The 26,510-nt window shown below is 32.0% G+C and overlaps 1 protein-coding gene across 1 annotated transcript in view; it reads right to left on the bottom strand.

Annotated features, from left to right (window-relative positions):
* The window catches only part of LOC147068559 (neuropeptide CCHamide-1 receptor-like), a 122,326-nt gene extending 97,011 nt beyond the window's left edge, over positions 1 to 25,315 (bottom strand). Inside the window, exons 1-2 of the mRNA XM_085953000.1 lie at positions 25,143 to 25,315; positions 14,274 to 14,524 (exon numbers count right to left, since the gene is read on the bottom strand). Coding sequence (XP_085809126.1) covers positions 14,274 to 14,524; positions 25,143 to 25,315 — 424 coding nt within the window. The remainder of the gene's footprint in view (positions 1 to 14,273; positions 14,525 to 25,142) is intronic.
* Between the last annotated feature and the right edge of the window lie 1,195 nt (positions 25,316 to 26,510).

Below are 26,510 nucleotides of genomic sequence, written 5' to 3'. Positions count from 1 at the left end.
AACCTTTGCGGGCATGCGCACAACAACTGGTCAAAATTTCATCACAATCGGATGAATAGCATAAGAATGCATACAAATAGAAGAAGAAAAAGATAATTGTACTAATTCAGAAACCTTTGCGGGCAAGGGCACAACACTTGATCAAAATCTCATTGCAATCAGATGAATGGTATAGGAACGCAAACGAATAAAAGAAAATAGAATGAAGAAGAAGAAGATGATGATTTTTCTAATTTAGAAACCTTCATAGGTGTGCATACAACCACTTACCAAAATTTCATCACAATCAGATGAATGGTATAGGAACGCATACGGGACAGACACACAGACAGACAGACATACCGACAGACAGACATTCATTTTTATATATTAGTATAGCTTTTACTCTTTGCGCAAGTGCAAGCAATAAGTTTACAAAGTTTTATCGCAATCGGATCAACGGTATGGCTGCGCATTCAATACGAACAAACAAACACACAAACACACAAATATTAATTTTTATATATTAGATATAAAAGCCTTAAAATAATAAATTTAATATGTAATACTTTTGAAGATATTTAAATAAAAATAAATATGTCTAATATTATACTTTTTTTTAAATTCAATCCTTTGCACTCTACTCTACGTAAAAATTTTGAATTTTTATTATCAAATAAACCATTCCACTCCCGGGCAGCGCCTGGTGATACTGCTAGTAATAACATAATTAAAAACAATTAGGTAGATTGATAAATATATATTGTTTATCGAATATATAAATACATAAAATGAAAGGAAAAAGGAAATATAACTACATTTAAAAACACACTAATTTTTGTTTGAGGTTTTTTGTTGAGGCTGATATGTCGTTGATTGCAAATTATTAATACATGCTGCTGAATCTTCCTTTGTCAACCTATTTCTAGTCTTTGAATGTACGTGATTCAATACAGAAAGAATACTTTCACATGAGTAAGTGGAAGAAAAAACGGTCAACGACGAGGTTGCTAGTTTTTTAACAAATATAAAAGTATCTGGAATGCTTTTCCATGTTTTTAATATTATTATGTTTTCAATTCAGTATTCTGATTCATCAATAATTTAAGATAGCCGATGATATTCCAATTTTTAGGATTAGATTGCAAACCAATAATTTCAGTACATCTACATCAACATTATCTCGCTTTGATTTTTTATTTTTCCGCTATAAACGTTTTGAATATTAAATATAAAAGGAATTATTTTTTTTGGCGTGCCGTCGAAAACTTTAAGCATGCCAAAATGGGTACTTGTACCACGTACTTGTCATTGATGAACAATTATTACACGTTAAAAAGAAGTTTAAATGAGTTATTCTAAATCTAGTACAAGCATTCTAATTTTCACCCATTTTTATTTTTCTGTATGTATGTTACATTAACTTGAGGGTGTACAAGGATCTTCAGACCAAGTGCACCGTTTTAGTTAGCATCTTAAGTTATGAATAATAGCCTAAAACTATGTTACATTGTAAAACTATTATTAAGTGTGTCTTTCAAACCAATTCCAAACCAATTCCAAACCAATAATTGTCAATGATATAATTCTACGGTCAATGAACCCGATTGAGCAAACCGACTCATAAAACATGTAAATTATATTTCTTGTTAAATCCATCATTTGTAAGAGTTTATGGAATGTCAACGCATCAAATTCAAACCGATTGTTATTGCAAATAAGTAGTAAGCAAGCATGCAAATATACTATGGTGCAACTTTGTAACAAGAAATACATTATAAATTAATTGATAACATTTTGTCATAGTGCAAACACAGACAAAGTCTACGAAATAGTCTACAGGGAATGAACCCACAGCGGTCATTCATCCTAAACGGACTTTACGTTTCCTTTGTCTCAATTTACTATAAAACACACTATACATCAATAACTCATAAGTCTTAACGCCGTTCAACTCTGTACACGCATCTTTGATCCAACGCTAGTAAATTTTCTTGCAACACAATCTCCGTAATTATAATTATAAAATTCATCAAATCTCATTGTACGAATCTGTATTAACGATTGTATCTTTTTGATAGTTAGGGGAAAATAAATTGGGCTACTTTATCACGCACAAATTCTTCTATTCATTGGAACCTACCTACCCAATCACAGCTCCCTTACCTTTAAACTTAATATTAAAATAGACCAATAAAAAAAAGATGATCCCAATCTTGGGTGAGTCCAAAAGTCAGTTATATTGGTGTTAGAGTTTGCACTACACATTAACAACACTACACATATACGGTAAAGGTACTAGCGTGATGTCCACTGAATCATGAATTGCCTGGAGTTGGACTACAAGTCACGTTCTAAATGAATATTTTTTTTCCTGTTTTATATGATAATAAATACAATAGTATTTATAGAAGATATGTAAAAATAGCTTCCCATTTATAGTCAAAAGAAGAACGTCATTATGTGAGGCTTTTCGCGTTAACATTTATATTCAAATTTTTCCTTTGAATATGTTTTAGATTCGTAGTCTCTGTTGACGCACGAGTCACGAGTGCTAATTGTTCAGCCACCCTCTACGCTTGTAAATTTATTAAGATAAATGAGTTCAAGTTGAAAATATATTATTTATCTTTAAAAAAAAATTGGATATGCTATGTACCATTTTGTATTTGAAATATACATTGCGTATGATTCTGGCTGGCCGCAATATCCAGATGCAAATTAAATAGCATGATTTCTTATTAAATAATTAACATCGGTGGTTGTAATGATTGCGGTCATGATCATGGCCGCATTACTGTGAGTATATCGTTAATAGATTTTTTTTAAACTTAAAATTAATGACGCTTTAAGCTGAGAAGCATGCTTTTGATCATTATTAAATTATATATTATATAGATATGTATAACTATTGTTTTTCCATCAATGGTTGATTAGCGATTCTATTTTTCACCAATGCCTCTTAAATCCAACATGGATCTAAATCGCATCCCTAAGAGGCGTATTTACAGTTGTTTTTACAATGATTAGACCACGGTCTTGTTCCAAACACATATTTATAAAGCAGATCCGAGATTCAAACCCACCAATTATCACAGTCAAGGTTTAGACTGATACACAACAAAATGTTGTATGCTATATATAAAAGCCGTATATTAAAACTGCCCGGTGATGGGATGCAAAAGAGTGGAGTTGTTTTCCAGGGTTTATCTACATACCGGCCCAATTGGCCACGCCGACTTGATATCAACCAAGGCCAACTTTGCTGCGTCGTATGAAGGACGGAATAATTTTAATCCCTCCTTAGATTCATAACGTTTAACTCCTAACTCCTCTGCTTTGGTAGCTTTTCAGTACACGAATAAAGAGGACACTAATTTATGTCACTAAAGATAAAATGACTAGAGCAACTCAAGATTCTTATTTATTGTCTAAGTTCTTTCTTCAAGTTTCAAGATGCATGGTTGCTACATAAACCACATGCAGTTTAATCTCAGGACAAGTAAATATGGCAATCAAATCTTTTCATTCAGACACATTTATATAATCATGGAATGTGATTGTTTACAAATTGCATATTCATGATAGGTTGAGATGGAGTAATTCAAATTGTTCCATCAATTGAGGTTTTCTTAGAGGGAATGAGACAACAGGACGCCAGGATAATTGGACGCCGCACTGTTGTAGACACGTAAACAAAACGTAGACGAAGAATTTTATACAGTTTCTATCTAATAATTAGTAGTTTTAATTCATTTTACTCTTAACATAATGTTTTTTTTATTGCTGATTGAAAATTACTATGCCTAAAACTTTATATAAAAATAAAAACTCTTTTTTCGTTGGAACTTTAACACATGCACGATTAAATCATTATTTACGTGTGCATATTGAAATTCTTATACATTTTTAAATCATAATATAATAATTTAAATATAAATAATAATATTAAACATTTTTTTAAAAGTACCTAACGTCTATTTATTTTCGAATAGCGTGGCATCCAGTTGTCCCGGCGCCGAATCGTCCTAGACCCTCCTTAGACGATCGGGCCACGTATATTAGTTGTACAAGTCACGCACAATAAATAAAGCTATAAGGCAAACAAAGGTTTGTTTTATGTCGAATAACATAGAGGGATAGATTCGAGTTGGATTTGAAGACTTTTGCCATTTAAAATTGAAAGGAAGTTGCTTGTACATTCCTAAATAAAGCTTAAAGGTAAAGGAGGTGTAGCCCACATAACGTGGTAACGTCAAATTAAATATGAATAAGTACAAGAAATTATAATCCGTATATTTAGATTTATTCAAGAATAAAATACAGCCATTGAATATGTATATACATCATTTATAATATATACGAATTAATTATATGAGTGTGCTTTCATACGTCGAGCATATAAAATAAGCTTAATTTCACTCGTAAAACAACAAATTTATGATAAAGTTCAAGCCAAATATTTATTTTTGAGAGATAATAGCTACTAATAGACTATAAAGAAAGGCAAACTTTGCCGAAATCTTAATCCCGCCGTATCTACGTCTCAATTATTTATTTGAGAGGTTCAATATTTTAAGAAAGCTTTGAGCAATGAATTTTCAATCATGTCTGTTAAATATTTATCTTGTTTTTATACAAATATTATATTATTATTTGTGAACAAATACAATAAAAATAAAGTGTCAGAATCGTTTACACTAATTGTAATATAATTTCTATATTATCTCAATTCAATAAATAATTATAAATCGCTGGTTGTCTATTATAAAAAATATAAAATGATGTTGAATATCAGGCTGTAAAGGCTATTGAAGTGAAGGGTATAAAGTATTGAGAATAAGGAGAGATAAACAAATACAAACTGTATGCATTTCAGGGGTAGTCAACCTTTTTATACCTACCGCTCGCTATTGTATCTTTGTTAGTAGTAAAATTTTCTAACCACCCACCGGTTCCACAGTAATGGTAATTTAAGTAAATATAAATAAACTAAGTAAGATAAAGTAAGAAAGTAACTTTACTTTATAAAATTTATAAAGCAAAGATGACAACTTTAGGGATTATTTTCTACCGTACAGTATTTTTCAAGAAATCAACAGTCTAATTTAATTTAATACAGCAGACTTACAGCAAGTAAGGGCAAATAATAATAAATTACTTACCAAAGACTTTATGTCAGACTTTCGCTACATGTGGCAGAACAAATCTTTATAAAAGATCTTACTGTAGTTACATTTACATTTTTATTTATACTTTGCATAATGAAAATGTTTTTAAAAAACCTAACGCATACCATGAAATCTGGAACGCTCACTAGTGGAAGGTAGGTACCAGGTTGACTACTCCTGCATTGTACAGTGGTCATAATATATGGCATTTCACAATGTTTCAAATATGGAGGACACTTCAGAGACTCCTTTTTAATATACTGGAAAGAAAAATAAATATTACATAAACTGACGTAGTGTAAAAAGAAACAGCGTCTATGAGGCTGTTTTTATTTTTAAACTACAACAGTTTGGCGGGAATTCGCGATAGACTAAGGGTATTAGAGACATATCCTGAGAGTCTCGAAGACTAAAATAAGAGTATTATTATTAAATTAATATAATAATTTAAAAACATCTCATGCATATACACACTAGAAAAAATCATTTTGTAGACAAAAATAGGACTTGAACCTGTATCTGCTGGATTTACGCCAGTATGCTTTTCCAATTAAACTACGGGCATCTCAGCTAATTACGACAATTTTAACTAGTAGTTGTTACATGAGATGCTTATCAAATTGCGTTATAATGTTGGCTATCGGTTTTATTATATCAAATTAAGGTAGGTATTAATTAATTCCTTAATTATTAACCGACGTCGCGGATTTACTCTTTTATTTAGGAAAAATATACTGGCACGAATACAGCAGATACAGGTTCAAGTCTCGTCGGGTGTCGTATTTTTTTCTACAAAATGATTTTTCTAGTGAGTATATGCATGAGATGTTTTCAAATTATGTATATTCAGTATATAGAATGTTATTTTTTTTTAAATCTTGTGTCTTATTCGTATTCAAAACGTGTGGGTCTTCATCTGAATGCGGCTAAGACCAAATCCATATGCAGTGCTGCATGCATCGACGCCGACACTCCTCTGTGGATTTCCGGTCTGCCCGTCGAGCTGGTGTCCAGGTTCAAATACTTGGTTGCCACGGCTGCCGACGATGGTGGTATTTCTAGTGAGTTTGGAATCTTCATGGGTATGGTGGGGTCCGCATTCAGCCATTTTGGAGTCGCATGGAGGTCAAGGCTGTATTCTGTGAGGACCATATGTTTAACGCGTGCGTGTTACCTGTGCTTTTGTATGGCTGTAAGACATGGCACCTTACTAAGCTTCAAGAGTCTCGGCTTTTGAGCTATGAGAATCGATGTCTGCGCCGAATCTTAGGGGTATGTTGGTACGATCGCGTTACAAACACCCGAGTTCGTGAGCAGACACAGCAGCCTTTGGTGATTGAGGTTATCACGACGAGACGCTTTAAGTGGCTGGGATACGTATTCCGGATGCATCAAAAGAGTGCGACACCTACCCTGCGTACCCTTGTGACACAGCCTCAAGGGTTCCGTCGCCGTGGCCGGCCCTCCCTCATCCTGCAGAGGTACTACAGGAGCGACCTACATGCTGCAGGTCTGACATGGCGGGAGGCGCAAGAGTTGGCGATGGACCGAAAGAAGTGGCGCGTACTTGTGCTTGCCCTATGCCACAATTTTGGGACGTGAGAGGGTGGAAGGAATAGTAATATTATTATATAGTCGCGATAATAATAATAGTTCATGACTTTAGGGACTATTTTCTACCGTACAGTAGTTTTCAAGGATTCAACAACATAATTTGAAAACATCTCATTCAAAAATATACTCACTAGAAAAATAATATTTTAAATGTCAAAAATATCAGTGTAATGATTTCAGATCTAACGCAGAATATTTTTAATCAAACGTGAGGTTATCATTTTTATCTTCGTATGGACTAAAAATGATTTTCCTCGGTGAAAAATGAATACGCTTACAAAAATATATTCGAACAGACTTCAAATAATAATACACAGTGCTACAATAATGATTATTGTAGTAAGCTGGTGGTTTTGTAAATTTGTATTCATAAGCACAAATTCAAAATTTACGAGCTAAAACAGTGTGAATTGCATATTTAATGATACATTGTACTGTGGATTATCTTCACAAACGTAGCTCATAAACGGTTAAGTCAATGCTTATACATACTCTTATTTGAAAATTTGTGCATCGACATCAACTTCAGAAATATAATTTGAAATAAGGAACACAAGAAAATAAACTGTATATGAATTTGGGGGCGGTCTGGTACTCTAAAGTACATACAATGTTTAAAAAACCGTTTTTTTTATTAATCCATGGAGCCACTTATTGGGTGGGGCAGGTGAGCGAAAGAAGCTAAAGGATAAAGTCCACAATAAGATGTTGACCTACTCGTAAGCTAAATGCCTAATTCACGTTTGAAATATTTTACAAAGTGTTTTTGAAATTAATACTCGTAGCATAGTCAAGTTATTTATTATATAATATATTTGACCATGTCCAATCCTAATAGGATCATATGGGCCTCGACAGAGTGGAGGTTTGCATTAACAGAATTTATTTTTACGAGAAATGGATGTCAGCCACTTGCTCAACCTATTAGGTCCATACTCTGACTCATACACAAATTGAAAAATAATATGTATACTTGCCAGACCAAGGATTCAAACCTGGGACCCTCAACACTATAAACTGGAGCTTAAGCCACGCGGCCATCGTTTGTGAATATATACAAATTTATAACATATTTTTTTTATCAACATTTCTAGTAAATTATGATGTATACATTTATTTATATAAACAATAAATAATTGAAGTAGATTGTTTCAAAGAACCCACTACTAAAAAAAATCGAATGTGAGTTAGAATAGTTCTGCATTCAACTGAGGTAGGTATTGAACTTGGCCCACTAGTTAAGTAATATATTTTGTTTTAATTAGATGTTTGCATTCAAAAATAGTCAGCTTCACAGTCAAAAACTTCAGTTAAAATGACATTACGATGCTTAATTTTTTTGAAGTTGAATTAAAAGTTCAAATTCTAACAGAGTTTTACACGTGTACGTTTTGGTACAGAATATTTTATCAATATATTTACTTAGCATAATATCCATAAAAAAAACTTTGTGGAGTTTTTGCAAAACGTTTCGTAGTTTCACCTTGTAATCCGTAATATAAGATGAGGAAATGGAAGAATTTATGTGAAAAGTTTTATGAGTAAGTGTTTAAAGTTTTAAAACAATATGTTTTTAATACATAAAATTTATATTCTATAATATTAAAAAAATACCTTATGTAAATATAAAAGTAAATTACCATGTTTGACCCAAAAAAAATTATATGTTAGCTACTTTCTCAACCTATTAGGTCCATACTCTGGATACAAACACTCATTGAATAAATGGCATCTGAATTTTTCAAGCTCAAGATTTGAACTCTAAACCTACGAATATAATATAAATCGACACATTACCCCACGGATATCGCTGGCGCAATACCTATGTATGTGTCTAAAATTTTGTGAATATATTTTTTAGTTTATGGCAAATATAAAATAATATTAGGTACCTTCCTTCTTTTTTTCTATGGAGATATAAAGTTTGGACTGATCGCATGTATTACAATGGCGCTATACATTTTTCAACTGAAAACGAACGTCCCGAACTATATTAATATAAATTCGTAAATATAAGTCCGTAAGTATTGCCTAATAATAAATTTAAAAAATATATATAATGACAGATTAATACAACTTAATGTATCGTCAAATATACTATAAATAACACATTTTTATTATTTCATAATCTTTATAATGAAGATCAATCACCTAAACTCTAATTAAATAATCGAGCAAAATTATTCAACTAGAGACCATTACAGACTTACGAAAAATATTAGTTTTAAATTAGATTAATTTTCTTGACGTCTTATTTCTTTCATTCTGCAGGATAAAAATAAATCACATACGCCCACGGTGACCGATAATCTGTGCGCCAGGTTCATAAAGTCGCAGATCCCTGGTTCGAATGCCGGTTCTGGCAAATAGTCACATGTTGTTTTTCAACGTATATTTGGATGCAGATTGCAGAGTATGGACAAAATAGGTTAATCAAGTGACTACAATCATTCATTTATATGTCTTCTTTTTTACTGTTGACACTGTCACAGTTAAATGTTTAGGTTATAAACAAATTTTATATCGACAATTTATAACGGCAATAAGTCACAATGTTCATAAAAATATATGAACATTAAAATTTATCTGTCTGAATTTGAGCTTTTTATCAAGTATTTTCCATTTTGACACAATAGCCAAATTATTATTTAAATATTATTATATAGGTAGTATTTGGTGGTTTATTTTACAATACAAAAAATAGTGTATTATATGAATAACATGAATTTTTAGTGGTAGAATTTTTACTCGTTTTCTTTTTTTTTTCTTTGTGACTAAGTATGGATGTTTTCATCGTCGTTACCACGTCGGGGTCACCACTTTGCAGGTAAATGAGGGAGTGGGTGATGTATTGATTGAGGCTGCGGTAGTGTAGATGGATTTGCATGTCTATTTATCTTGTGCAGTAGTACAGAGAGTTGTTACGATGGTCAGAGTAAGATAACGGTGTAGAGTGTATGAACTGAGAGACTTGATTCGAGTGAAATGATGGTTGACTATGTTTAGTGAAGGACTCGTAACAATTTTAATGCGTCTCGTGATGGACTCGATGAGCGAGTGAGGATTCATGCATTGTCCTTCCAAATTATACTAATGCAATATATATATATATTACAAGAGATATTGTCGCAATTTAATAAATCATAACATACCCTACCGATCTAGTTATGATTGAAAAAATACTTACAATCATTATTGCTCTATTGTTTTGTTTTGACAAAAAAACATACATGTAAGTGTGTCACCCATTTAATGTTAAGAGTAGTATGATTGCTACATAAATCAATTCACTTAGTAATAGTTAATACTTATATTCCAACATAATTGCAAATAAATTTGTGAATTCGACAGGGTTACATGACTTACTTACCTTTCAGATTACGTGAAAAGCATTTTATCAGGTTTTACCTATATCTGTAGGCTCACCTAAAATTTTAGCTTTAGTAATCATTGATTATAATATGATAAAAATATACATAATATGTATATATACGTTTTGATATTGAAGAATATCTAGTATTTATACTTCAACAACGTTTTTTTAAGTAATGGCTTTCAGTCATTATCCCGATCGCCTTTATCACAAAAGTGGGTGGAAATATTTCATACAAATCACCACAAATTGCTGTTCTTGATGTTGTAAATTAGGGTGGAAATAAATTACTACCATACGATATGGATTATTGAAAAAAGAAACGCTGAAAATACACCAAATTAAATTTAATAACTTTGGAAATAGAACTCTCTCTAATACAATATATAGATTACTAAAAAAAAATGTTAATCTTAGATAAAGATATTATGATTTATGAAAAATATTTCTTGAGGAAATTGTGTAAATGTTCCAATTTCGTTTCCGGATTCCGAAAATATGTATTTAATTTGATTTTCTTCACCATTTTTTTTAATACACGTGTTTCACTTACATGATGAGCTTGATAATGCTTACCACGTAAATAAAGCACGTGTCGTAAAATATTTTTGACAAGTATGTGATGAATACCAACTGATTCATATTTTTGACACCCACGGCTTAAGCGTTGGACTATCACGCCGTGGGTCCCAGGTTCGAATCCTGGGCCTGGCAAGTACACATATTGTTTTTTAATTTGTGTGTGAGTCAGGGTATGGACCTAATAGGTTGAGCAAGTGGCTGACATCCATTTCTCGTAAAAACAAAATCTGTTAATACAAACCTCTACTCTGTGGAGGCCCATATGATCCTATTAGGATCAGACATGGTCGGAAAAAATTCATGTTTGGATGTCCATGACAACCGAGTGGCTTATGTTTCGGTTTATAATATTGTAGTTGTCTGGTTCAAATCCTTGCTCTGGTAAATACACATATTGTTTTACAATTTATGTTTGGAGTCAGAGAATGGACCTAATAGGTCGAGCAAGTGGCTAAATTGCATTTGTCGTAAAAACAAAAAAATCTTTATACAAATCTCTACTGTCATATTTACAGTACTAAAATAGAAAGTTTAATACTCTTTAATCCCATATTTTTGTGGAATTTATTTATTTTCTGGATAACCAATAAGGCAGTTGCAAACGAATTTGAACATCACGCCACCATATTATAAGTCAGCTTACAAAGAAGATAAAAGCGATATCTAAAAAATAATAACCCCCGTTTTTAACAAGCTAAATGACAATATCACTAAGGTGATTTTTTAGTTCTATCATCTCGAAAAGTATATCGACGACACCCATCCAAAAACTATTCATGTTTCAGCAATTATCTAGTGCAGGTTTTAGATCGATAGTGGGTATCGTTTCTTTTCACTATCTTGAATCTCGTAGGTCTCTTCTGATTTTGAAACACTTTTGCCTGTTATCGCGAGGGTTGGTTTCTAATCCTGGTGTCCTAATGACCTTGTACATGTGCCTGTAAATTACCTACGTGGTCGCAGCCATGATTTATTTTGGATCAGAACCGTTTCCTCGTGTCAAGCCTATCAGGCACCATTAGCGTGCAAGACTTTTTAGTCAATGTGTTCCGCAAAGACGTAAAGATTTTCGGAGACCTGCTATGTATTTTGTATTCGAAACTTTATTTTTCTGTAAAAAAAAAATGTACTTAAGTAGGTATGTTTTTGATTATTATTTTCAATATTATCTTCTTCTTTTGTGAGAGTAATATTTTTGTTTTAATGTAAATCTCATGTTGTGCACGTCTTGAATTTAGATTTGTTATGTCCACAAAGTTTTGTTTTATTAAATAAATAAATAAATAAATAAAAAGTTAGTATTTTGGAGTAACAAACCGTCTCTAAATGTACAAACCTACAAACTTATCTAAAGAATAGCCAAAAATGGAACTACGAACTACGAGGGTGGGTCAATAAGTCCTTAGAAAAGCCGACAGGTGGCGCGACTAGTACTGCAAGCGGTTTGTTTTCATGCAGCGGCACTACCGATTCAGTATGCTGCGAAGTTTCAATCAGATTGGTCGGGTTGTTGTGTGTTTCTCGTACATTTAAAAAAAAAATTTGCTTGTGGAAAATGGAAAAATGGAAAATGGAGAAAATTGAGTTTAGAGTTGTTATTAAACATTTTAATATAAAAGGGTTAACAGCAAAGGAAATAAAAAATGAGTTGGATTTAGTTCACGGCATATCTGCTCCTTCACTTGCAACTATTTATAACTGGTTAAATGAATTTAAACGTGGTCGTACATCAACAAAGGATGAACCACGCTCAGGACGTCCTGTAGAGGTGACTACACCAGAAATGATCAATAAAATCCACGATATGGTGTTAAGTGACCGAAGATTAAAGTTGAGTGAGATAATTGAGGTTATAGGGATCTCAAAAGGTAGCGTCATTTTTATTTTACATGACAAATTGGGCATGAAAAATATTTCTGCAAGATGGGTGCCGCGTTTGCTCACAGTCGACAATAAACGCAGTAGGGTGGTGGCCTCTAAAGCCCTGTTGTCGCTCATGCAACGCAATCCGGATGAATTTTTTCGTCGCTTTGTGACTGTAGATGAAACATGGATACACCACTATACTCCCGAGACGAAAGAACAGTCAAAGCAGTGGATTGCGAAGGCAAACCATGTCCAAAGAAGGCGAAAACCGTAAAATCAGCTGGTAAGGTTATGGCTACTGTATTTTGGGATGCACGTGAAATTATTTTCGTTGACTATTTGGAAAAAGGAAAAACAATAACAGGGGATTATTATGCATCTTTATTGGACCAGCTAAAAAACAAAATTGAAGAAAAACGGCCTCATTTAAACAAGAAAAAAATCCTCTTTCATCAGGACAATGCCCGTGTTCACACATGTTTACGATCAATGGCTGAAATTGAAGAATTTAAGTTCGAATTGGTCGACCACCCACCGTATTCGCCAGATTTAGCCCCCAGTGACTTTTTCCTTTTCTCAAACTTAAAAAAATGGCTAAGTGGACAACGTTTTTTTTCAAATGAAGAAGTCATCGATCGGACAAATGCTTATTTTGAGGACCTTCCGAAAACTTATTTTTCTGACGGTTTAAAAAAAATTGAGAAACGTCTAACCAAGTGTATTGAGCTCCAAGGAAATTATGTTGAGAAATAAAAAAAAATACAAAAATAAAACCTGTTTTAATGCTTTTTTCTAAGGAATTATTGACCCACCCTCGTACCATAGGACGCCATTTTAAAAATGTCATTCGAATGTCAGATTTTATCTAGTTATGAGTCTTGATTGGGTAGTGTTCGTCAGTGGCTCACCCATCCCATTCTTCAGATAACTTTGTAGGTCTGAAAATAATTAGTGTAATATTATATTGCTATCATAGTAATCTGTGTAGGCACCTTGCTTTATGTAGTGAGGTCCTTAGATAAAATGCCGCCCCTAGGCAGGGGCGGCATAATCATTCTCTGATGACTCCAGTTATAAGAAATGCGATGTGTGGATACATTACTAACAAAATATAATTACCGCTAAATCTAATTTTATTTAAATGCCATCTCTACTTCAATAAAAAGACAATATTGCGAGTCCACAGTTTCAAATAAGATTTAAAAATACACATCCAAAATATTTTTGGATTAATTTTAAATTGGGTAAATATATTGTATCTACCTATAATTCAAATATAATTCGCAAATCTGCACGTGTCATTATTGGACATCAAGAACTTGACGTCCAATAACAACGGAAGTAAACTAGACTTCGCAAATAAAAAAATACACTCCTGTGAAACCTTTCATGTTAATTAATACATTACGTTTCCAACCAGTGAGCCAAATTTTTTAATGGAAAGATATTTCCGTTATTACTAGGTTTGGGTGGCTATTTCTACATATACCTAATGATTCTCCTCAATTTGCCGCCCTTCAAATAACTGCCGCCTTTAAGCGACGCTCAATCTGCCTACCCTCACGGGACGTCACTGGTTTTATGTATCTATCTACAAATATTGAAAACAAGCAAAAATGGAGTGTGATAGAAATATATTACGAATTTTAGCAGCATATTTTTTATATGTATTATAGAATAGATACTACCATAATTTAAAATGAAAGTCTTACCGTTGGCATGCCATCTCTTCAGCGGATCAACTATCGCGAAAAATCTGTCCACCGATAAAGCTGTGAGTGTAAAAACTGATACTCCAATAGAAAGATCTTTGATGGTCTCCGAGATCCTGCACAAGGCTCCTCCCCATGGCCATGACTCCACCGTGTAGACCGTTGAAGTAAAAGGAAGACTAGTTGTGATTACCAGAAGGTCTGCCAGCGCGAGAGACAGGATATAACTGAAAAGTGAAAAGTAAATTATACTTAGTAAGTATTTTGCATAAGTAAATTTGAAAGTATGGTTAGACTGCAAGTGTGCAAAAGGCCGGCCACACGCTCATACTTCACCACGGTGTTGCCTGCGCAAACCGGTTTGCGCAGGCAAATCCGTACGTGTGGACGGCAAAACTGTATACCGCGCAAACCAAAAAGTGCGGCCTGCGTAAAATTTTAACTGCGCAAACCGAGTTTTACAAGCCGCGCTCTGTCCGTCGAAGGTCACGGTCTTGTTTCATTCATACTTATTTGTTTTTGTTGGATTAAGAATACATAATATTACACATAATATTGTTGGTACGTTTTATAAATTCATTAAACTCTGCGTAAACAAAATCACAATAGGTAAAAAAAATATTATATCTATAAAATATTCATATTTATGTATGATTTATTTGCATAATTTTAGATATTTTATAGATAGACTTGTATTTTTTGACTATTATCTATTATGGCTTGGTTTCGCAGGGTTTAATTGAATTTTAAAAACCAACCAAAACCATCTGTAAATTGTAGTCTTATTTCAATGAAAATAAATACGTATGACTGATAAACTTTAGTGTGTACCATTTATGGCGGAACTTAACAGCGTACTTCCACCCTTCGCCACTAGTATATATTATATTTAAGCAAAAAATACTGATTTATATGCGAGTGTATGAGTGTTTCTTCTCAATAGCCATTGTTTGGTTTACTTGGATCTGGAGGATTTATTTCTCTCTTTTTAACTAATAAACAATAGAAAAACGCTTGTGACAAAAACAAATCGTCACTTGATGACATTGCTGCGATTCCGAAAAACAGTGTTTTCGCGACGACGACTTCTGTCGTACCGTAATGAGGTTTGCGCAGTTTTACTTGTGCCGTGTGGCCATGCGAGAGTGTTCCGTTTTTTTGCACAGGCAAAACCGCGCAGGCAAGTCGCTGCCGTGTGGCCGGCGCATTAGAATACCAATGTATTGTTATCGTATAATTTCATGCGGGAATAGATTCACGAGTTAATCAATATAGCAACTCATATTTTCATAAATATCTACTGTCACCGACACACATATTATACAATAATCAAGTCATGTAAAATAATATGGTATTGTGTTTAGGGATTAGTTGAAAACAGGCCGCTCAGTTTTAAATTTTAAATTTCCCGCGCTTCGTTTGCCTTACTAAAACAATACGCCTGGAACTCCAAAACATAGCGTTCTAGCAGCTATTAAAGCAAAACTTTTTATTTTTCTACCTGGCCTCGGTCTATGATCTACGTTTCATAATTAGATTTTGTACATTTTATAAAAGATATCCTTTTAATAAACCATTTTATTTTATATTATGTAACCATCATTAGCCCTGTATAATTAAGTGGATATTTAATGTAAAAACTTTCAAAATAAAAATAAACATACACGGTTAAATTTCAATTATATATTATGATAAGTACATTATCATTTACCGTACCTATCTGTTATTATATGCTATTGTATTACCACCAATTGTATGCTATATAATATTACAAAGAAACTTGGGATGTACATATTATTATGTATTTTTTATCAAATATATTTGAAAGCATTGTTCTTTTTAAAGTTTATATAATTATTCATGGGTAAAAAAAAATATATTCATTGAAATCAATACAAACAAACAGAAATAATATGAAGAGGTTAAATTAATTATTATTGTATTTTTTATATTTGATATTTCAATAATATGAATTTTGATTTTGGCTTACAATTGCTATATTGCAATAGCGTTGGGCCGAATATGGTCATCCTCATCTCAATATTTCCCTACTACCTTTAATTCAAATTATTTTTGCAAGTCCAGGCGCTCAACGCAATTAAACGTCATCAGTCGTCCGTGATTGATAAAGTTAGTAGTTCATAGACAAGGGCTGGGTCAACTTGCTACAGTGTGACCGTCGTCCAAGCAATAATTCAGTTTGAATCTCCAGCCGAACTCAGTCAATTAGACCACTTATCAAGCCGTGTTACCGGCACAGGGTGTTTCATCATTCAAACATCATAATTCATATTCAGAAGTGTAACAGTGAGAGTGATACTCAGAACTTTCCACCTACTAAAATGTGAGTGCATGAGCTCATCAAACGAGTGTCCTTTGGAGTGTCGTCATTAACTTCAAAACCCCAGTATACTGTGCGAGTGATAAACTGAACCATTTGCATAATAGTTCGTGAGTGCCTGCTCTAGCCATAAAGCCGAACAACATCAAGGTAAGTGTCTGGATCGACCCTCGTTTAAACCGCCCTCCCCCAGCAGTCACATCCACCCCAAATTACAGTCCTATTCCTATTTTTTACATAAAATAAAATAAATGTAGAATCGTTGGTAATAATTTCATTATTTCGTTCAAGTAATGATATTATTTGTAATATATAATATATTCATTAAAAAAATTAAACCATGACATTGAAAGTGGATATTTATTTTCTTTTGAATATTTCAAATATTTCATCAAATAATGGTTTTCATTAAGTTCTGTCAATCTAGTATATATATTTTTTTTCATTGAGTTTTTTATTTATTTTTATACCTTTTTATTATATGGCATAATCAAATTCCAATTAAAAAAAAAATCATTCACAGTGATTTTAATTTTTACATTTTCGTAAACTGGTTATAATAAATGGCCTTACCACTCGTAACTTTCATAAAAAAAATATTTTATCTCGAGTGTTAAAAAAATATTTCGAGAATTAATATAAAATATAAAATGAATTTATCTATTTGAAATTCCACACCAAGAAAATACTTTGCGTATCAAGAGACAAGGCTAATGAAAAACTTCAAGCGTAGTCTACTCACACGACGGAAACTGATACTGAATAAGAGGACGCCTTTTTGCCAGTTAATTCTCGAAACTTGTACAAAAGATTGATCGAAACACGAAACTTTTGTCCTCTAAAAGCATAACTGACATGTCGAAAGATAGACTTATCATACAAACAACCTACTCCAATTAACACATCAGTTGACATTAAGTTCTATAATGGCTAATTAATTAATACTTCCAGGATTTCCGCTGTCGGTAAAATGATTAGTCAATTAGAATTCTTCGTAAAGTATACGATGTAACTCAATACGTTTATTTTATTTATCAAATTGAATTTGTTTTGATAAAGAGACAAATAAATTTATAATAATAATATTACCTATATAAGTTTGAACCTCTGTTAATCTAGTTGGTTTTGTCTGTTGTATGCGGTGTAAAATTAACACAATCCATTAAACGATTTTTGGGGGTGAAGAGTGTGTGTAGATGCACAATCTTCATCTCCATACACTCTTCATGAGTGAAGTATGAAGATTTGTAGTTGTTAGTGAAAATAGCGAGTTTATTTACGGATTCACAAGTTCAGTTTGTATAAGTACATAGAGACAATAGTATAACAGGTAAAACCGAGTGAGATATTTAGCTCGAGGTTCGGCAATACTGAGTGACTTTCATTTAATCGTGATAGGTAATTTATTGAAACTCTTACGATTAAATAATGCTGACACTGAATATCTCATATATTTCAGTTAATTATTTTTATTAAGTATTGATTGACTGTGTGAGAAATGCATAGTAAACATAAAACATATTATTTTGAGGTGAAGTTCTTATTTGTAGGTAGTAACTAAATGCGTGTGAAATTGTATGCATGAAATAAACAATATTATTTTCGCCGTCAGCGTTACTCATCGAGTAAGCGACAATTGATACCGCTGACACCCTGTGAAAATGTATGATTCGTATGTTACCCATGCTGATAACAATGCTTGGTTCCACCGGATTTGTTAATGGAAACAGATATTATCGGAAACTTTCACTTACTAAAAATCGCTTATATGAAAGACATATCCAACACATTGGGACGGATGTTGGTCGATCTCAACATATAGGAATTAAGTCGTGAAGATGTAAAAATGCGTATACATTTGGTTGTAATATTATATGATTTCATAAAAATTTTGAAGAAGAAGTCATCATTTTATTATTCCTATTTTTATTTTCCAGCCTACGTGGAACATGTTTTCAATTTTAGCATGAGAAAATCCGCATGACTCGTTTTATCACTTGGTTTGTATTGCATCACTCACAGCCTGTCACAGGAGTGAAGGAAAGAAAATATGTGAATACCCACGCTTTAAATGGAGTCATAATGGGCAATAGGCTGTTTGCATGCCAAGAGGATAGTTTGACGATGAATGCTATGAGTTCCCAAAAAGACCAAAACTTATAATGTTTACGAGGAATAAGATATTGAGGAGGTACTACTTTGCGATGGTGAAAGAAAAGTATTTTTGTTTAATTTGTAACTCCTCAGTGTCTTCAGCCAAATATAAGATTTTTATTTAAATTAAAGAATGGCAATGGGAGAGTGTGATAGTTCACTGCCAGTTTTTGTATACATCACAGTATATTCAAAGTTGGACATTAATTGAATTGTGTATAAAACAAATGTCAGTAAAATTTCTACATGTATTAGACAAATTGGCCCATATACTATTTTCAATTGTGTAAACTTTGTTAGTATAATATGAAATATACGATTTTAATTGTATTTTGAAATAGTAACTTATACTTTCAAAATATTTTCCCTATGATAAATGTAAATAGGATTATTAGTTATAATTTTATCACGGGTTTCTACAGCATACTCGTAATTATGCAAATGACAAAACAATATTTTAATTTAATCATTTTAGGTTTTTTTTTCATTTCAATCAATCAATACCAACCGTAGTAATTTAAAGTCAGACTATTAATCTCAGTTATTTCATTGCACCATACAATACAATAACTGTTATTTTATTCAAAATATTGTAGATTCTTTGCATGGTTTATAAAAAAACTTTTGTAAATATATTCACAAAATAGATGAATATTATTTAAAATTTAAATAAATCAGAAGAACTTATTCTGCAAAAAGAAAGAATTATATGTAGTTAACTAATTTTTCCTTTTTTTTAATAACAGACCTTTAATCAAAATTGAAAAGATTTCGTAATGTAAAATTCTCATTTGTAAATACATAACTTATAAAAGCTTTATAAATGTAAATGAGTCCGTATCTTGATTGGTTAGTAACTCGCCAGACATACGATAGATGTGTGTCAGAATCCCACTCAGTCCAAATAAACATCATGGATTATTATAAAATGTATGGTTTTGCGGCTTCGTAAGAAATCTCTAGCACAGTGATCTTCACCCGGTGGTCCGCGGACCGGCACCGGTCCGCAAGATTTGATTACCTATCCGTGAAAACTTTCAACATGCTATCAACCGGCTATATCGCTAGATGATTCTGGAAATTCGCACTAGATGAAATGCTGGAAGAATTTTTGAAAAAGTCATATTCAACATCATAAGCCAACATTTAAAAGCGTTAGCTGAAAACTTTGATAAATATCTCTGAAAATTAAGACCTACATAAAGGCGGACCTTTAATCTCTGATCCCTTTTTGGAAGATATTAACTCATATGCCAAGTGCATGAGAAAGAAAAGCTGATCGAACTGTCTTCTGATGTCACTCTGGTGTCCAGACATAAAATGCATTCATTGTCTCAATTTTGTATATCCATTAATAAAGAATATCCATTTCTGAATTATAAAGATCAGATTATTGGTAATATCTTCGACTTCCCATTTATGTGAATAGAATTTTTCATCTATGTCAGTAATGAAAACCAAACAAAGTAATCGACTGGATGTTAATGCAGTGCTTCGTCTTTCAGAAACAATGCTGCAACCACGTATATCAAATTTGCTTACAATAAGCAGCAGCAGATGTGGCACTAACCAAAAGTTGTAATTTAAAACATTAGATTCAATAAATAAAATTCTATCTATAATGGTTACCATTTCTGGCTAATACCGGTCCGCGAAATATTTCTCAAATTACGCTGGTGTTAAAAGGTTTAAGAACACTGCTCTAGCATAAAAGCTACAGTGATATTAATAAATGAATGATATCTGCAAACGATTTTATTTTTAGAATACAATTTTAATTAAATACAAACAAACAATACCTACGTCGTTTATTCAATTTATGCAAGTAATAAAAATAAATTAAGTTAATAAAATAAAATAAATACAAAGTATGTACTGTTCATTTCTCATATTTGTTTAATACATTATCTGATTCGTATTTTCAAGATGTTTCATATTAAATAATTATGTTTCCTAAAATGTGTATTTATATTTCGAAGGCAATTAAATAATAATAAAGCAGACACCTATATTTTTGAAAATATAAAACACGCGTGATATCTTAATATTATCATTATTATCGAGTTTCCATTTAATATAAAATATTATTATTTTCTCAAGAAAACTGTGTTCATTATTAATTATTTAGGTATATATATTATTATATATATATATATACATATATATTGGTAATAATTGATGCTTATTTTTTTTTACGGAAATAAATATATTTTAGATGAACAGTAGGGTAAGAGGTACAATCGTGGGCCACCCTCCAGTGATGGGCCACTCTGCAGTAAAACACAAAAAATAGGTATTTAAAAACCTAAGTTATGGGTATTTGTTCCTATATGTGACTCACAACATCATAAACTTTGGTTCTAGCACATTATTTCCTGTATAGCAGGACTGACCATATAAGTGACCATTTTGTATACCAAGTCACACGTTTTGCATTTTGTCTGACAATTGCTTAACTTTTTGTTAAGGAAATAACATACTTTGGAAGGTAAGATCTCTTCAATTATATTACTAATTATACTTTTTATTTAATACTCGTTATGCTGGATATTCAAACATATAATTATGTTATTTTACGACTATTTTAAATTAAAATGACACATCTAGCTGGGTGGCCATTTACTGCACTAAATATATGTAGGAGTTGTATGATGGGCCGGGCTGGCCCATGACTGAAAAAATGGTTTTTTACTTTTAATTAACTTTTTTATGCTAAATACAATATTTATAATGCACTATGGTACCTACCGTTTTTATTTTTATGTTTTTTTAATTTTAAACAGTCGTTGGCCACGTGGCCGATCACTGAATTTGTACTGGCCCATCACTGTATTTAGAAACATTTAACTTCCCATTTCTTTCAGAATATCAAAATATTGAATAATTTATGTTTAAAATATGATGTTAAAACTATAGATGATGCTGTTGCATACTTTTATAAAAATGGGAAATCACTATGTGAAGTTACAAAAAAAATCGGAGTGCCACGATCGATATTTGGAAATATTTTCTATCCGAATTTGGTTACTGTAGGTATAGAGTTTTCTATATTATTTATCGAAAGACATAAGCCACATCTTATCTACCAAGTTAGTGAGCTTTGTCTAAAATTTTATTTGAAATACATCTTATAGCACTATAATCCTAATGCACCTAGAATTCTTCAGCCTATAGATATAACTGTTCCCTCCAGTTAAAGCAGCAAAATATCGCAAATTGCTGTTTTCATCCCTAAAGATTTTACGATGTAGTGGGCAATTAAACAGAAGAAAACCTTAAAAATATTCAAAATACTAGCGGAGGTTAATAGATAAAACATTTTTTTATACCATACTTATCGATTGCGGAAAAATTTAATCAAATTAAGTCATTATCTGACAACAGCTAGAGCATAGAAAATATAACCCAATTAAATGTATATAATGTGTCAGTGCCGAGAGACAATGCAACATGGCAATTAATAGATACTGAGCGCATGGAAGAAATAAATGAAAATATGGTAAATATATTATCTACAGTTCTAATTCAAACATTAACATGGCATCAGATAGCAAAAATAAACGATAAACAATTTTTACAAAGAGTTCCATTCGCCATCACTTTCAAAAATATAAAGATATAGAAGATATAGAAATAACAAGAAAAGTGCAGAGGAAGATAAAAAAAACAAAGTCAAAAACAGCACATTTTAATGAGGAAATTGAAAGTAGAGGCAATCAAAAATAATAAAGTTTAAAAAATGGCGGCCAAAATCACTGTGCGATTTGTGAAATAATAATAAAATATCTTAATAAATTAGAATGTTCAGTGTATAAAGATAGCTTCCATTCAAATTGCGTTCCAATATCTCAGCAGGTCCATGTCAATTGAGATTGATGTTTTATTTAGTGACTCAGGTGATGAAGTATTCAACAGACAGGTCAATAATTTTCTAAGACCTTAGAATCCACTCTCTGTCACTCTATCCTATTTTATTACATCAACGGTGAGATAAAGAAGTATGTTTATTGATTATATCATAAGATTAGACACTGTGATTCAATATTTTATTGAAAAGTAAGCCTTATTTATTTAATTTATTCAGAAAAAGGCGGGTGGCCCATCACTGTCTGGAAAGTGGCCGATCACTATCTGAGTGTGGCCCATCACTGTACATTTTGCGATTTTTTTTTCTTTTATATTTTATGTAATAACCAGGTTTGGTGTTATAAAATATGTATACATATATATCAATATACATGCTTTTTAAACACGAAAAAAATTGCATTTCAATAAATCCGCATTAATAAGCTTGTTCTGACCGATTAAAGCAAGCCATTCGCTTAACTGGCCCATCATTGTACCTCTTACCCTAATTACATATTTGTTGGATTGAATACATTTCATCCCTCGTGTAAAAAAGCATAGTATCATAAATTATCTCTTGATAATGGCACTCTGAAACGAGCCCAAAACTTCAAAGAAAGAAGGAAGAAGTACACGTGATAAAAACCCAAACAATCTATTACGATAACAATTAAGATTCAATAGCTCGAAAAGTATATCGGTGACACACGTTTAAAAATATATATTAGTAAAACATAAAAGAAAAAAATATTAGTAAAGGTGTGAAGTTGACAGTATCATTATCGTTTAGTTTTAAAATTATTTGATATTAACTAACTGCATTAGAACAAGTAGTTTTTATGTAATTTCAAGTCGGTATCTTATGTATATTTACGTAAAAAAGGTAAAAGGACTTTTTGAATGTAATGGAAAAAGTTGAAGAGTTTAGTTGATCTTTTTATATAACATTGAAAAACTTTGTTATACAAAAAATATTATAACTTTAAAAAAACTTTTAAAGTACGTTAAGCGTCAATTGAAGAGTGTCATTCCAAGCCGGCCTTAGTCCAAAATGACAAATTTTCATGTTTTGATGGAATCCGATAGAGTGTGCTGAGATCTATAGTCTCACTAAAATTTTTTTGATGTCGAAATGTGCCTTTTTTCTCAAAACAGCACTAAGGTAACGGTTGATTCTTTCCAAACTCGCCTAAGGATATATGCGCATGCGCAGTTGAACTCTTTTTGCTACATTTACGCTCCAAGCGGCTATAATATAATATTGTAACACGTCAGATTAGAAATGTCATACGAAATATTGGAGAATTTGTGTTTTATAAGTTCATGTGCACTTCAGTAAATTTGAAGATGATCCCTACATTATAGTATTATTATATAATATATTATGCTGTAAAAGTTACAATGTTTACCTTTTTATCAAAAAATGTGAAAGAAATTTAATTTTATTTTTATTCATTAATCATTCCAATAGACTTGTCCATTACCACAATAAAAATTGTACACACAAAAGATATTCAACTTTACTTTATTGTGTTCCAAACCATACTTAGTACAGACTTAGGGCCATTTCGAAAAAAAAGTCAGTTTTTGAATGGATTTTTTTGAAGTTTTACTAAACTTTTTAATGTTGTTTATGTTTCATGTTTTCGAGTCTTTGAATTTTCTATGAAATTGTCAAACATTATAGTACCGAAAAATTAAGAGGCAAATTGCAATTCACAAAAATATGATTATCTCAAAATCAGATATTTAGACTTAGGCCGGTTTGGAATGTCACCCTTCAATTACATTGAGCTACTTTACGAGCTGTTTGTTGGCGAATTTAAAAGCGGGAGATTCAGCTACTGCAATTATGATGATGACACACTAAACTTTCCATTCGCTGAGAAGCCACAAGCCAGCGACTATTTTGACAGAACGTAGTTCGTTTTTTTACCGGGAGGTTGCTACTGCGCTCTACTGCGCAGTAGGCCCACACGCCGGCGTGTAGCGTGTTAAGCTGACCGGTTTTCAACTTTTTTCGGTAGAGTGTTTACAATCTGCTTGTTAGCTTGTTCGATGATTACACTGGGCGACTTTACAGGCAGATTGTAAATTTGCCAACAAACAGCTCGTAAAGTAGCTCAATGTAATTGACGCTTTAGAGCAATGATACTCAACCTTTTTTTTCTTCGGGCCAAATACACATATTTATAAAGTAACGTGGGCCACATCACTACTGGTTTGACGAAAAAATCATGAAAATTTTTTACAAAACATTTTTGAGATTTGAAAAATTATAAACAAAAGTAATGTGTATCCAAGCGTTTATTTCAAAATTAAAAATCATGTTTCTGATAATAAATGTGTTTTGGGCCGCATATAAAAGCTTAAAGGGCCGCAGGTTGAGTATCGCTGCTTTAGAGCATCCGATAAATTTATTGTATATGTGAATATCATAAGTATAAATCTTACATTTAGTTAAAATAAAATTGGAATGAAGAAAATGAAAATTGTATACTCACATATTTGGTATATTTCTCATCGCTCTGTGTCTGATGAAAACCACCACCAAAGTTCCGTTTCCGAGTACGCCAATGACGAAGATAATCGCAAATACAACTGGAACAATGTAGGTCTCTGGTCTCTGTGAATAGGGCGTGTAGTCGTGAATATCCGGAAATGACTCATTAGTCATTCTTGCACTGGACGAGTGGTCTCCAAGGCCAGCAGGTATAAACATTGTTGCATTTAAACCGAGAAAACCAGAACTCATAACTCCGGTATCCATATTAATACAGTTCAAGTTTTGAAAACTTTCACTGACTTTTCTCTCTTCTCCATCACTATTTAAAACACTTCATTATTGTCACTTTTAATTAATTTATCATTTTTGTAATAATATAGTGTAGATGCATTACAAGCTTTTATTTTTTATCTAGATAATTATTTAAAACTCACTTTGTTTAAATATCGACCGTGTTTAGGAAAAAGGGCGTAACCTACACAGATCAAATTTTATAGGAGGCAAAAAACGTTTTTTTGAATGATTTTGCTTCAATATTAATAAAAAAAATAGGCACATACATTGGGTGCATGATGATTCATGATTTGGTGTAATATCTTTTTGATCTACTAATAACTAAAGAAGTTATTACAGAAAAATTATTAAACTTGAGGGTAAATGCTTTTTTCCTTAAATTAAAACTTAATTAAAGCTCAATTAAAACCTGAATTTAGATAATAAATTGACATTTGCGGCTTACTTCCTTTTTACAGAACATTTATTTAATTGTATACATTGTTAATATCTAATAAAAGCACTTTTAGAAAAATCGAGGGTTACGCCCTTTTTCCTAAACACAGTCGATATACATTTTATCGGTGCCATTCAGGTAAAAGTCACTATCAGTAGGAACACAATATATAGTGTTAAAAATATTTAACGAAAGCCGTTTAAAAAAATATATAAATATTTATTCTAATCAAATTGGGTCAGTATTTTGTTGCATGACTATGACCAGTTTAAAGAGTATATTGTTTTGAATCAAAATAATTATTAAACGCCATTTATGCCAATGGTGATATTCGTCTGAACTGCGACGATAATGCTATGGGCATACTTTGGCCACGAATTCATTTACTTTTTAAATATATTCTTTCTACTGAAATCAAAATTAGCTTTTACCATGCCATCGGCATAGTCAAAAGACGGTTTGTTATTTTTGATAATATGAAAACTGCAGATAGCAAAATGTACTTAGTATTTAAAATTATTGGAGTTGGCTTAAAATTTATGGTAAATTATTTCTGTAAGTATACAAACAATCTATCAGTTTATTTAACTTAATCTAGGAAAGGAACGTACTATTAATAAATTACTAATAAATTGC

Source organism: Rhyacophila brunnea, unplaced genomic scaffold, assembly GCF_057557595.1.
Source record: "Rhyacophila brunnea isolate RB1 unplaced genomic scaffold, BYU_Rbru_1.0 scaffold_3, whole genome shotgun sequence".
NCBI lineage: Eukaryota > Metazoa > Arthropoda > Insecta > Trichoptera > Rhyacophilidae > Rhyacophila > Rhyacophila brunnea.
This window is presented reverse-complemented; position numbering and strand designations above follow the sequence as displayed.